The sequence below is a fragment of the Poecilia reticulata genome, chromosome 5 (genome assembly GCF_904066995.2).
Source record: "Poecilia reticulata chromosome 5, P_reticulata-male-v2, whole genome shotgun sequence".
Classification (NCBI taxonomy): Eukaryota; Metazoa; Chordata; class Actinopteri; order Cyprinodontiformes; family Poeciliidae; genus Poecilia; species Poecilia reticulata.
Window position 1 is genome coordinate 8740976 of NC_088834.1, and position 13002 is coordinate 8753977.

Consider the following 13002-nt stretch of genomic DNA (forward strand, 5'->3'; position numbering starts at 1 on the left):
GTTCGGACAGAATTTGAGATGTTTGAATAATAATAAAACTAAGATTTTAAAGACTTGTTAGCAAGTTACCTAGCAACAAGCCAGGTAGGTGCTTTAACGTTTTTTGAAGTGTGTTCACAATTTTGCGATGTCTGAAGCGATCAACGCAAAAGGAAGTGTTCAAGACTGGATCCCAAAGGACCCCGGAAAAAAACCACCAAGGTGAGTTGAACAAGCCACTTAAAAAAAATAAAACGAAGAATTTAGCCCATGTTTTACAATGGAGTACCGAACCGGTCCAAAACCGATACGAGACGCAATTTGCTCCGTACTAAATATCCGATAGACATCAGCCATACATGAACACTGAATGCATCAATAACGAACACGATAAAACACTGGAAATATTGAGTCCAGCCAAATTGTCGGGTGTTATCGGGCAGCACGGTGGGCTGCCTGATAACAGACAACCCCGGTGAGGAGAAACGTTGCAGACACTAAGAACTTACAGCAGCCAGGCTTTGGTGGAACTTTTCGTACATTTCATTTAGAAATGCAGACATTTTTGAGGAAAACGGTTTTCATTGATCTTTCTATTAGCTTGACCGTTGGATGATCTGACTTTCTTTCAAATCATAATACAGGCAGCAAATGTTACATTTATTTATCAATTTGTTAAGGCTTTATGTGTGACCAGAGGTGGTTAGTAAGTAGTTAGAGTAACTTTTTGAAAGACAAATGAAAAAACAAGCAAAAAAAAACTTTTAGGAGTAGTTTTAGTAAGCCATAATTTTTACTTTTAATTGAGTAACATGAGTATGAAGTAGGCCTACTGGTACTTTTACTTAATTAAAATTTCAGAATGCTTTATTCACTGTGAGTGACTTCACTTTAAGCAGCGACCATCCCATGAGAATTGGCGACCTGAACCTTGGTGGTCATTGGACGTCTCTTATTCTCATTTATGAAAGGTGGTGACCATACAGTTGACCTCAATATTTAGAATACAGAAGTGGGATTTCTTTTTTTTTAGACATTTAAAATCAGAATTCTGTCTTCTTTTTTGTTGTTGTTTCTCTCCTCAAGTGTTATTGAAGATATTCTATGTTGTGATATCTCACTAAAGGTATGTACCCAAGCACCTGGCAACTATTCTGCTTGAGCAGAAGTCAAACAAACAGGCTTGGAAGACGATGGGACCAGCAAAACTTGAATTGCCTTCTCCGTCGAACTACCTCAAGAAAAACGCAAAGCGCCCCAAAGCTCCTGAGAGTTAGTTCCTCAAACAACTGCATGAGGATTTGATTTGTGCTGTCAATATAACCCACCTGTTTTATGCTTTTCTTTAGGGACAGGGACTGGAGGCATCCAGAAAACCAGTACTACCACTGTAAGGCTACCTCTCCATGTACCGCTCAATCCAATCAAGAGGGCTATCATACAGACAGCTGATTTGAAGCCTAAGCCCTCTCGTGTAGACTTCGCACAGGCACACAAACAGCTTCTCCAAAGTGCTGGACTCATCCCTAAATACATCGCAAAAAAGGTATTATCCTTCATCCTGTCACTTCACTCTGTGGAAAGTGTGGCTAATGCTGACAAGTCCTGGGCCATGAGTGCTATTTCTCTCCTTCCTAACCTTTCAGTGACTGACCAACAGCACCCGGATGTTATCAACATTCTGAATTGAAAATGAAATAATATTCAGAACCTCCCTAAGTCCAACGATGCTAAACCAAGCTTATATTCCTGTTAACAGCTACATTTTCCATGTAGGAGCCCAGTTGAACATTTGAGCAAATTATAGGTGGACGTGAAGTTTCTTTTTCGTCCCTGCAGGATTATGGCGAGGTACCTATGTACTTGCAGAAGCGCCGTGAAGCTGAACAGCAGGTTAGGGATGACCATGCGAGACTTGAAAAGGAGAAGCAGGCCACACGACAAGTGTCAGATGAAGAGCGAAAAGCTGCCCTGGAGGTATGCTGCATTTGTTTTCTTTAACAACAGACATCTAACATCTAAAACATCTGGTGAAGTAAATAAAATAAAACAGAGAAAGTCAAAGGACTGTAAAGATAGAATAATGTCTTATGTCAAGTTCCCATGTTTGCATCTTCTTGTTAGGGCTTGAAGAAGAAATGGCATGAAGTGCACCGTGAATATCAGGGCCTTCCTTTCATCCTATACACCCCATCGCAGAAAGGCCGCAAGGTCCACATGGAGGAGCAACTAACTGAACTGGAGAAGCACATAAGACTACTTGAAAAGTTCAAAACCATCTACATTTCTGATGCAGATGTTGGTGGAAGTCCTTAACCCCTGAGACTCTAGATGTTATATTTAAAAAATAAAATGTTCTACATGTATTACAGCTTTTATCTGTGATCTTTAAAGCTTTTAAATGAATCTTATTGTGTAGTTTTATTGCAGTGAAAACATGCATACGAGTATATTGATATTCATTTTTACAGTCAGGAAAAAAAAATTGCAAAAGAAAATTGTAACATATTTTCATAATAGTATTTTAGTCCATTTTAATTTATTTCAGGGACCATTGTGAACTATTTTGGTCTTTAACAGAGGAGGGATTTTGTCCATGCTTTCTGTATTTTCTCTTCACAGAACCTCAGTTCAAAATTCAAACCATCCATAGGGCACTCAGTTCTCTTTATGCAAATCAACGTTCCCCCTGCAGTTCCATCATCCAGCAGAGCTGCTTCTCCCCTGATTCACAATTTTCAGACAACATATAGACTCAGGATATTCTAATTGGGGGTTGCAGAAAAATGTTTCAGAAAGTTCATACAAAGACTCAAAGATGATAAAATCACGATGAGACCTTAAAAAGCAGTATTTTTGAGTTTATAATTCAGTTTCAGCATCAACAGGATGAAAAGCAACTCGTCTTCTTCTTCTGAAAGGCAAAGAGAAGTTAAAAAATTCTCTCATTTAAGAACTAAAATAAAAGAAAGAAAATATTTCAATTTTTCTCCAATGTTCAGCCAAGGGTGTGTTAATCTTTCTAAAGCTCGTTAGTTCAGTTAGCTCTCCAGATAGTTTTCAAGTAAACTGGGAGAAGGCTTAAGTGTGCAGTGATGCTTCACAGTCAAACAGCTGCTCTCACTCAGGTTACTGTATACTTTTTCTATTGTGTACATTTACATAAAACTCAGGGAATGCTTGTTTAATCTGACCCTTTTATTGCAAAATTAATTACTGAAAATAATCAGTCTAAAATTATGTCTATTCATTTTTGCATCAGGCTATTTTTGTTTTCTTAATGCACCAATAACGATATAGACACGAAAAAGACATGCAGTACTAAAATCTACTTTTAAATTATAATTTCACCATAATTCAACCTTAAACAATTAGCAGAGGCTTTTATTTTGACTCAGAGAGAGCACCATGTATCGTTCTCTGGCTCCATCACCGGATAACCTGAAGCAGATAAAAAGTTATTTGATCAGACAGAATAAATAAATACATGAGGGTCAGATATGTTCAACATTTTCAGCTCAAACATGGTGTTTTCAGACAAAAACATCAGCTTATTAGAACTATTGGATTTTCCACAAAACTGTGAAGCTTTTGATCATAGTAGAAAAATAAAACAACACCCATCCACCCATGGAGCCTCATGGTACTCCTAGTTTCACCTGAATCTGTTGGTGTTGTCAGATCATTAGTTTGTTCATTATTATACCTCTCAGCTTCAAGAACACCAGCTGTCCTGCCAGAGTCAGAACCAGCACAGCAGCCACCATATCTGGGATCGACCAATAAGACGGCTCCTCTGATATGCTTTGCTGACCTGCAAGGTGAAACAACTTGTTTACTTTGCTTACTCATTTTTGAGCATACATCAAAAGGTCATGCGTTTCCACCACGTCACAACTATTTCTCAGTAGAACTGTGATATCAATGGTCACAATGTTGTAGACACTATTCTTGTCCACAATTGGATAGTGTGAGGGCCAAGTTCTGGACTTCCCTTCACCTTAGGACCAGTACAGCTGACCCACATGCCCCCAGCCCCCTTTTGGTGGTCAAATGGGGATAAACATGTTTTTGCAAGGATAAGAGGTTTTAGTGTTTATGGTAAAACCACCACCAAATACCGGTGCATTTGGTAATGCTTGTGAAATACACTGGTGTATTTGGCAAACAACACTATAAAATGTGTTTTCTCAAACACAGTTACAAATACATTTCAACATGCTTTAAGTCACTGTAAGTCGCATCTCATAGCTTGTTCTTAACATATGCAACAGGTGTGCTTCGATAACACTGTGAGAAAAAACACAAGTGCATGATTGAACTAGGTCAAGAACAAAAAAATAAAATTTTCGTCACAGCCTCAGGTATAAAAAACAAGCAGAAGCACCCCCTATTTTAAAAAACCTTCACACTACACAAAGATGCTCAGATTTCTGTTTTTCACAAGTCTTTCAACTTTGCGTAAGTCAATGACCACAGACAATAAACTTCACAGTGACTTTTTTTCTGATCTGTGTTTCACTTCCTTTGCTTTTTATTTTTTTAACCTTACTGTAATTAAAAATATGATTATATAGCAGGATTGTCCATGTTTTTGGTTCTAACAAGTTCTGGCCAAGCTGGAGCCTGAGCTCAGGAACCTGAAGAACAATCATGGGAGGCTAAATACTGAGGCTGCTACACCCAACTCATGGCCATGGCAGGTAATGCATGGTAATTAGTTACAGCTACTCTGTTGCATGCATTGCAACAGAGTAAAAAAAGCCATATACGCAAATAAAACGTCAATGAAGCTTTGGAGTTGTTTAAAAATCAGAAACATATCTCATTTCTATTTTCTTTCCTTAGGTTTCTCTCCAGTACAAACATTTAGCTTCGTAAGTCATTGCCATCAGATATGCCTGAATATTGTCAGTTTTAGAGCAGAGAATTTTTTTTCACACTCAGCTGATGGATCCCTATCACTAAATCCAGTATTTTAAATCAAATAAAAATGCTGATTACTAACTAACACAGTAATATGTGTTTAACCTCAAAGAGTGCTGCTTATAGATTTAGCTCTTGATAATGTCTTAGTTTTGCTTTGGTGTCACTCATTCTTTTTGTGTTACTCTATATGCATATGACAAACAAGCTTTCCATTTTTGTTTTAAATGTGATTAGATGATTGCATCTTTTCTTCTCTCAGGGCTATCATTGTGGCCCTCTGAGCTGCCAGGTTGATGGAAAGTTTTATGTTCATGGTAGTTTGACTGTTGCAAGTGGAATGGCATGTGATATACGGGAAAGACCTCCTATCTTCACCCATCTGTCTAACTATATTGAATGGATAAACGTGGTTAGTATGTAGCAAATGTCCTCCCTCTGCTATCAATAGGATGATGTTTAATTGGTCTTTTCTTCTTTTTTTCAGACTGTATCTTAAATGATGCAGCATTCAAACACAGAGACCATTCATTACCACATATCTGTTGATTAAAACTTTCACAACTCCTCAATGTTATTTTCAATAAAAATAAACTTGGCTAAACTTCTCTGAGAACTCATTTTTGCAAAAACTTTTAATGGATTTGGTTACAATCTGAAAGGCAATGGAGGTTATGGGTTACACTTGGAATCAGACAGAAATTTGTGGGAACATTAATGTTTATTTTTCAGTAGTTTTATTTAATTTTGACAACATACCAGCGCAAACTGTGACTATCAGCGAAAATGTCTGTTGTCAATCCTTAAGCCCCTTTTGCACTGCACAGCCAGACCCGGGCTGACCCGGGCCGGTCTGGCTTAAAAGCATGACTGATCGTTTTTGATTTAGCATGTATAGCCTGGTACCATCCGGCTCCCTGGAAGAACCAGGGGCACAACTACATACTTTTTGAGGTGTATGCGAATGTGTCATCGGCTCCCCCGGCCCCAATGACATAAACTTGTACAATTCATCTTTAATTAAAGCATCAATAATAATAAATGTATATATATGTGAATAAATTGCTGCCTACAGGGCTATTAAAATGAATGAAACAAAAAAACAGGGCAATATTTCATCATTTAACATATAAGTGAGCCAAAGAGCCACTTCTGTTGGCCTGAGTCTAGAACCGCTAAGGGCTGCAGGTCTGAGGCGTTTTGTTAGCAAGTTTTCTATCATTCTTATAGCTTGATAGGAAACCAGCTGATTCCAATGATACAATGTGATAGATAGATAGATAGATAGATAGATAGATAGATAGATAGATAGATAGATAGATAGATAGATAGATAGATAGATAGATAGATAGATAGATAGATAGATAGATAGATATGAGTTGTATCTATATATTTATATGTAGAGAGAGATCGATAAATAGATATATAGATCTCTCTCTCTCTCTCTCTCTCTCTCTATATATATATATATATATATATATATATATATATATATATATAGATAGATAGATAGATAGATAGATAGATAGATAGATAGATAGATAGATAGATATATGTAGATATGTTTATCTACATAGATAAATGTAAAGATGTCCCCGATCTCTGATTTATAATTTCAAAATAAAAGCCTATATATAAGACGTTTCATTCCCCCCCCCCTAAATTATAATAATCCACACCCTATCATGAAACTATTATACGACCTCCCATCTATCTTCACCCTCTGCCCTGATGTGGTACTGGGGCAATATTGAATAATGTGAAAGTATTTTCTAAATCTATACAAGAGATTTTGATCACACACCAGTATTTTCATCTACTCTGCTGCAGGGCTTTTATTTAACCCACGGCTATTAAAATTGTCAATGTGACAAGATGATTCAAGTAGATATTTTTACCGAGTTAGTATATATATCCCAATGTATGAGTCTATGAATGTGTAGCTTTTTTACTTTCGAAAGTAGCAAAACATTTCATGAAATAGAAAGGATCATTAATCATTAATCCTACTCTTAAACATATGCTGTGCGGGTAAAATACATTTTTAAACAAAATTGCAGAGGGAATCTTTTGGTATTTCCTAGTAAGTAAAACTGTTACACCCAACACTACAACTATTCTTTGAATAAATGTAGTCTGTCCTTCCTGCTCTGACGATAACTGTGGGATCTGCACAGGTGGATGTAGGGTGGCATTGGACACGTAATCCACAACACTATCAGTATTAGCTGACCTGAGGGTATAAAAGAGCACTAGACAGAGGTTGTCAGGACAGAAAGTTTAAGGAGACTGCAGATATGCTCAGGTTTCTTTTGTTGACCTTTCTTGCATCCCTGGGTAAGTCGCACCTATTCTATTTTGAAGATTCTCCACAGAAGCCTCATATGGACTTAAATGTAATATTGCTATTTCCTTTGGATATCTGCTTTGCTAAGTTCTGGCTGAACCCCAGCCCAGGTACCTGAAGGATGGTATTGGTGAGGAAAGAGTTGTGGGAGGAGAGGTGGCCAATCCTAACTCCTGGCCATGGCAGGTATACTTCAAACCCTTTCAGACCTTATAATTCATGTGTTGCAAACTTAACAAAACAATCACTACCATAAAGACAAGACAAAAAGGTAAAGGTAATTTTATTTATATAGCAACAAGGCAATACAAAGTGTTTTACAAGAATTAAAAGGAAATACAAACAAAATGACAAACCAAAGGAAAGAGCAAAAAAAAAAAAGGAAAAATAATCTAATGTTGATCTAAAGCATGTAAACTAAGTGCTCCTGTTCAGGGTTGCTAAGTATCCTCTGGTCCAATTCCATTTCTGGATTTGAAGAACAGGAGTCTAAAAAAAAGTAGTGTCATCTGGGCTTCTGGTCTCTGCATCTATAGTGAGGACTCTACAGTTTCTGAAAAGATAAGCTAAAGAGAGACTGATCTAACTCCTTTTCTGGGTTAAAAGTGAGTACTCCACAGTTTCTAAATAACTGATAAAAAACTAAAGATGAATAGCTAAATTCTAAGTTTGTTCTAAGTCCTTTTCTGGGTTAAAAGTGAGTACTCCGCAGCTTCTAACAAAATAAAATAAAAAGAAGAAAAGACACATTAGGGCAAATGGCAACATTCAGACAAAACAAAGGGTAAAACAAAGATATGAGTGAAGGCGGCGATATCACAGGGCCATGAAACCACGTTGCTCAGCCTCCCAGCAGAAGTCCGATAAAGGTGTTATCAAGGAATGTCCTTGGGAGTTCTCAGCTCTACAGCTGCATGGATAACAGGAGGGGGTGAGGTGGGAAGGAGCGATATGTTTACATATCTTTAAGGAGATTGGAAACATGCGGCCCTTCCAAGGCAACATGGGAAAAGCCAATTCAGATACAGAATGTCTTAGGTCGGTTAGATTATAAATTTTAATTTTCCCTAAAGTCTCTCCAATACATCTCAGTTCCAAAATATCCAAATTAGTTTGGTCGTTCCACTGAACTGAAACTAGCAACTTCTCCAAGATCGATTCCATCCTGTTAATGAGCTTTAGAGTAGTCAGCTTATCTGCAAGTCTCAGTAAGACTCGTATCCAACTTGCGTCTCCGTCCACACCAACAGTCTGAGTGTTCGCTAGTTCAGCCACGTCCGTCACAAATTTGTTGATAAGCCAGGAATCCACAAGCTCCAAACAGCAGAAATCCTGTTTTGATTTCATAAATCCAGGGTGAATCCTGCCGGGTTTGTCCCCGCAGGACAAGAGGGCTGTCCTGTGTCCAGACTTTTCATCAAGCAAATTTGATCAATTGCATTGAGAAACAGGTTGACCAGATCCAGAATTTGTAGATTTGGAGGATGTGCAAAGAAAGGCTCCAAAAATATAGAAAAAGACTCAAAAACAGAGCAAGCAGGGCAGGCATGGGCAGGGAGGGAGCAGAGACAAAAAGCGTCTGCCTTCACCGAGAGCAAGAGAGAGCTAAAAGTAGCTTTAAAGTTATTTTAAACTACAAGAAAAAAACATGCAGATTTCATGGAACTTGCTTGCTGATATTAAACATGTGAAATCTTCAGGGTCAGATTTTAAACTGATCACATCTGCTCTATAACTCAAGTATACCAACTGATAAATGTAATGTAAGTATATTTCCCTTAAATCATTCCCTAAATCAAGTCCAAGAATCATTCCTGTCACTTTTTCTCAATCAAAACTGGAAATTTTGCTTTGCGTTGCCACATCCTCATCAAGAGTTAGATCTTATTTATTAGAAAGTCTTTTTAAGACATTGGAGAAAAGGTTTGGAGTTTGTTTACATGTGTTTGCAAAACTGTCTCTTGGTGTTTTTCAGATCTCCCTCCAGTACCTGTCTGGAGGCTCCTACTACCACACCTGCGGAGGAACTCTCGTTAGGAGAGGATGGGTCATGACTGCTGCTCACTGTGTGGACAGGTGGGAGGCTTATGCATCATGGAAGAGCTGAAGAGAACAAAAACAAGAGAAGCAGCAATTTTCATAGACCTGAATATACTTTTGATATTGTCCCACTTATTAGAGATTCATCTTCAAATAACTATTGATCATTTTATTGTTTTAATTTTTTGAATTAGCTTGGATAAGTATAACTGAAAGAAACATCTTGTCTCTTCTGCATGGGCAAAAGATCCATGACTTGGCGTGTCGTTCTTGGAGATCATGACATTTACAACCACGAGGGAAAGGAGCAGTACTTGAGTGTGAGCCAGGTCTACGTCCACCCTAACTGGAACTCCAACAATGTGGCTGGAGGGTTAGTAAGAATGTAGTTTCACCAGTTCTTAATGTATACAGGCAAAAAAGACAGACGCATACATCAAATGCAACATGTTATTAAGTAATCTTGCACTTAAGTTTTAAAAACATGAAGAAATTTGTGAAATTTGATCCTTTCTTGTTATTTATAATACTTTCCATGTAAAAATATATATTTCATGCCGTTTTCTTCTTTAGTTGTTACAATAACTTCTAGGGAAGTGCATCAATTAACTAATTACCAGCAAAACCGTTGAGGAAAAAAAAAGTTTTTGTTGCTTAACTTCTGTTAAAAGATTTGTGCTATCTATTTCTTGAACAATATGGTCTTAAAGGATTTTAGAACAAAATAACATTTTGGTTAGGTGGTTTTATTGCTTTAAAAGAACAAAGAAATATGTTTCTTCATAGAGCTAAATTCACCTTTCAAGGGTCTTAAAAAATTGGCATTTACTTCCCGCTTCTTGTAGTTACGACATTGCTCTGCTGCGTCTGTCCACTGACGCCGCCCTCAGCAACTACGTCCAGCTGGGCGTTCTTCCTCCCTCCGGTCAGGTTTTGGCCCACAACCACCCCTGCTACATCACTGGATGGGGACGCACTCAGAGTGAGTCTAGTATAATTTCACACTAACATGATTAACATGGTGGACGTTCAGACAGGCTTTAATATGTTTGGCTGTTTTTCCCAGCTGGTGGTAACCTGTCTGCTCAGCTGAAGCAAGCCTACCTGCCTGTTGTTGATTACAACACCTGTGCCAGCTCCGGTTGGTGGGGCAGCACTGTGAACAGCGCCATGGTCTGTGCTGGAGGTTACAGCGACTCTGGTTGTCAGGTGAGCCACCTGTTGAACTCCCTCTTTTCAACAAAAAGTGGACAATCATAATGTTCATAATGATGTGCACAGCTACATAAAAGTATTGACACAGATAGGTGGTGATAGATAATTCATTATTAACTGACTTTTTTTTGTCAACTTACACCCACAAACTTTAGTGTATGTTATTGGGATGCTATATCACAGGTCAGCACAAAAATGATTGTGAGGTGGAAAATAAATAATGGATAGTTTTGCACACTTTCTCCATTTCTGAATTCTCTGTCGCTAGAGGACCCAAATTTGGGTCCTCGGCGCTTGCCGCAACAAGATCAATTAAAAACACATGCTATACATTTATCAATATAGGCATATTGCATATCCACATAAAGGGAAAAAGCTCTTCTAAATGATAAGATCGATATTTTCTTCCTCAACAACACCCAGATTGAACACTAAGCAGATTAATAAAAAGAAACGCAATTAGACGCTAACGAGGCTAACGAGGCACACCCGGTAAAAAACGCAATAGTAAAAGAGCAAGGAGGCCCGATGTACAAAAACTATTAATCAGAGTAAAGCCGAAGCTCTGAGGTTTTTAACAATACTAGAGTCACCACGCTACGTGCAAAACTCAATGAACCAGCAGCTAAAGAAGACAAACAGAAATAGCTCATTTCACGAAGGTAAAATCAAAAATCCAGTCCTACCTTTGCCGTTTCGTGGTCATAATCCATATTAGAGTAAATATTTCCACCTGGTCCGATAATCCCTTTTCCCTGAGTACATCTCAAATGGTTTTTGGTTAGGCGCAGAGGCATTTCCGTGTTTTATGGGGATTGACGTTACGCCGGGTGAAAATTGGTCAATTTACGTCACATGCCTTTTTTTAGCTGTAATTGGTGAAAGACTTTAGTTTCCGTATTAATGTCAACGCCCTCAGATTCTATTGGCTCTGACGGTTCGAACGACATGTCAATCGTCAAAATTGACCAATGGGTTCCCGAGAAACTGCCCCGCGTAGTTTTGAAAAAATGAATGGGGAATTGGGAGGTTTTACGCACAGAGCGCAGAGCGCAGCTATTGTAATGTAATTATGAGATATATTAGTTTTTACTTTGATCATATCATTTTGACAACTTAGTTTTCATTGCTATTTGCATTTTCATTGTTATATAATTCTATTTGAAGTGTTATTGTGAGTTAATCTGGTCCATTTTCAGTCTATTACAATTTGTCTATTTTTTTTCTCTTTTTATGAATGAATGCAATGTGGATTTTTCAAAAGAACCCCCAAAAACAATTATTAGATGTAATTACTTATTTATGATAAATAATAATTTATTATATGAAAAGAATAAATGATTAAAACAGACCCTACAGAAATAAAAACTAAGAAAGTTCAAATGGCACAAATTGTGCCAAAATGGCTCATTTGGAAGGTCCGCCTAGATTTTTATCTAGTAGTACCTCTCTAAAACTCATATGATTAACTTTTTTTTCATGAAACTTGGCACAGTAAAAGGTCAGATTGTGTACTGTTGTTGCTACTTTTTTTGGCTTTCACTGCATGTTTTGAAAGGAGCATTCATAGATTGAAGTGGTTTTTTTAGGCGGAAATTGATTTTTTTCTTAATTTCTGCTGTTTATCATATTAATACACTTTCCTCAGTAACAGGCAGGATGGTTTTTAGAGTTGTAACATGTTCCCTAGGGTCTTGCCTTTGTTTTGATACCAAAACAATTAAAATAAACTCTGTAGTTCTTGAGATACATTCAATTCATTTTGGGCATGTTATTTTCAGCCATATTGCTCAAAAGGAGGCCATGTGCCGATCAGGTTAAGCAGAGTTCTGTGAGCATGCTTTTTAACAACCATTCCATGTTTTAAACTTCTCCTTATTACTTATTCCTTTAATTTTGTTGTTATAATAAAATAAAGCATGAAAGTTCAAGGGGCATGAATACTTTCCAAGGCTGCAGGAATAATAATAAAAAAATCAAAATAAAGTCAATGACATCCAGTTTTCATGACTGATTTTTTAAATATCATTTTACTTATGCAGGGTGACTCTGGTGGCCCCCTGAATTGCAATGTCAACGGCCAGTGGGTGGTCCATGGAGTGACCAGCTTTGTGTCTTCTCTTGGCTGCAACACCTACCAGAAACCCACCGTCTTTACCCGTGCTTCTGCTTACATCAGCTGGATGAACGGCGTTAGTATTTGATAATTCAAGAATTACGTAGATTGTAATGGTGTGTGTTTGGACATTGCAACTGATCATTTGTATTTGCTTTTGCAGATCATGGGTTAAGAAGAGACGCAATATCTGTGGAAAAAAGAGAACATTTTGGATTCTTTTCTCACTCCATCAAAATAAAAGTTATGAAAATGTTGTCTAAACTCCTTTGTCATGTTTGGTCGAAGTTTTATGATGAAAAATAAATGATTCCTGACTGAAAGAAAAAGAAAATCAGAGATATATCTAATGAATTAAAGATGTGAACATTTAAGGGGA

At 37.6% G+C, this 13002-nt stretch overlaps 2 protein-coding genes across 2 annotated transcripts; both read left to right on the forward strand.

Annotated features, from left to right (window-relative positions):
• Positions 1-58: 58 nt before the first annotated feature.
• LOC103464824 (enkurin-like) lies at positions 59-2345 on the forward strand. The gene is made up of 5 exons (XM_008409191.3): positions 59-201; positions 1106-1251; positions 1329-1525; positions 1819-1956; positions 2104-2345. The coding sequence occupies exons 1-5, from the start codon at positions 128-130 to the stop codon at positions 2293-2295; spliced, it is 747 nt and encodes a 248-aa protein (XP_008407413.1). The 5' UTR covers positions 59-127; the 3' UTR covers positions 2296-2345.
• Positions 2346-7095: 4750 nt separating this feature from the next.
• On the forward strand, positions 7096-12887 carry LOC103464856 (elastase-1-like). The gene is made up of 8 exons (XM_081606969.1): positions 7096-7242; positions 7341-7438; positions 9228-9328; positions 9540-9665; positions 10138-10274; positions 10359-10501; positions 12550-12699; positions 12787-12887. The coding sequence occupies exons 1-8, from the start codon at positions 7203-7205 to the stop codon at positions 12796-12798; spliced, it is 807 nt and encodes a 268-aa protein (XP_081463095.1). The 5' UTR covers positions 7096-7202; the 3' UTR covers positions 12799-12887.
• The last annotated feature ends 115 nt before the right edge of the window (positions 12888-13002 follow it).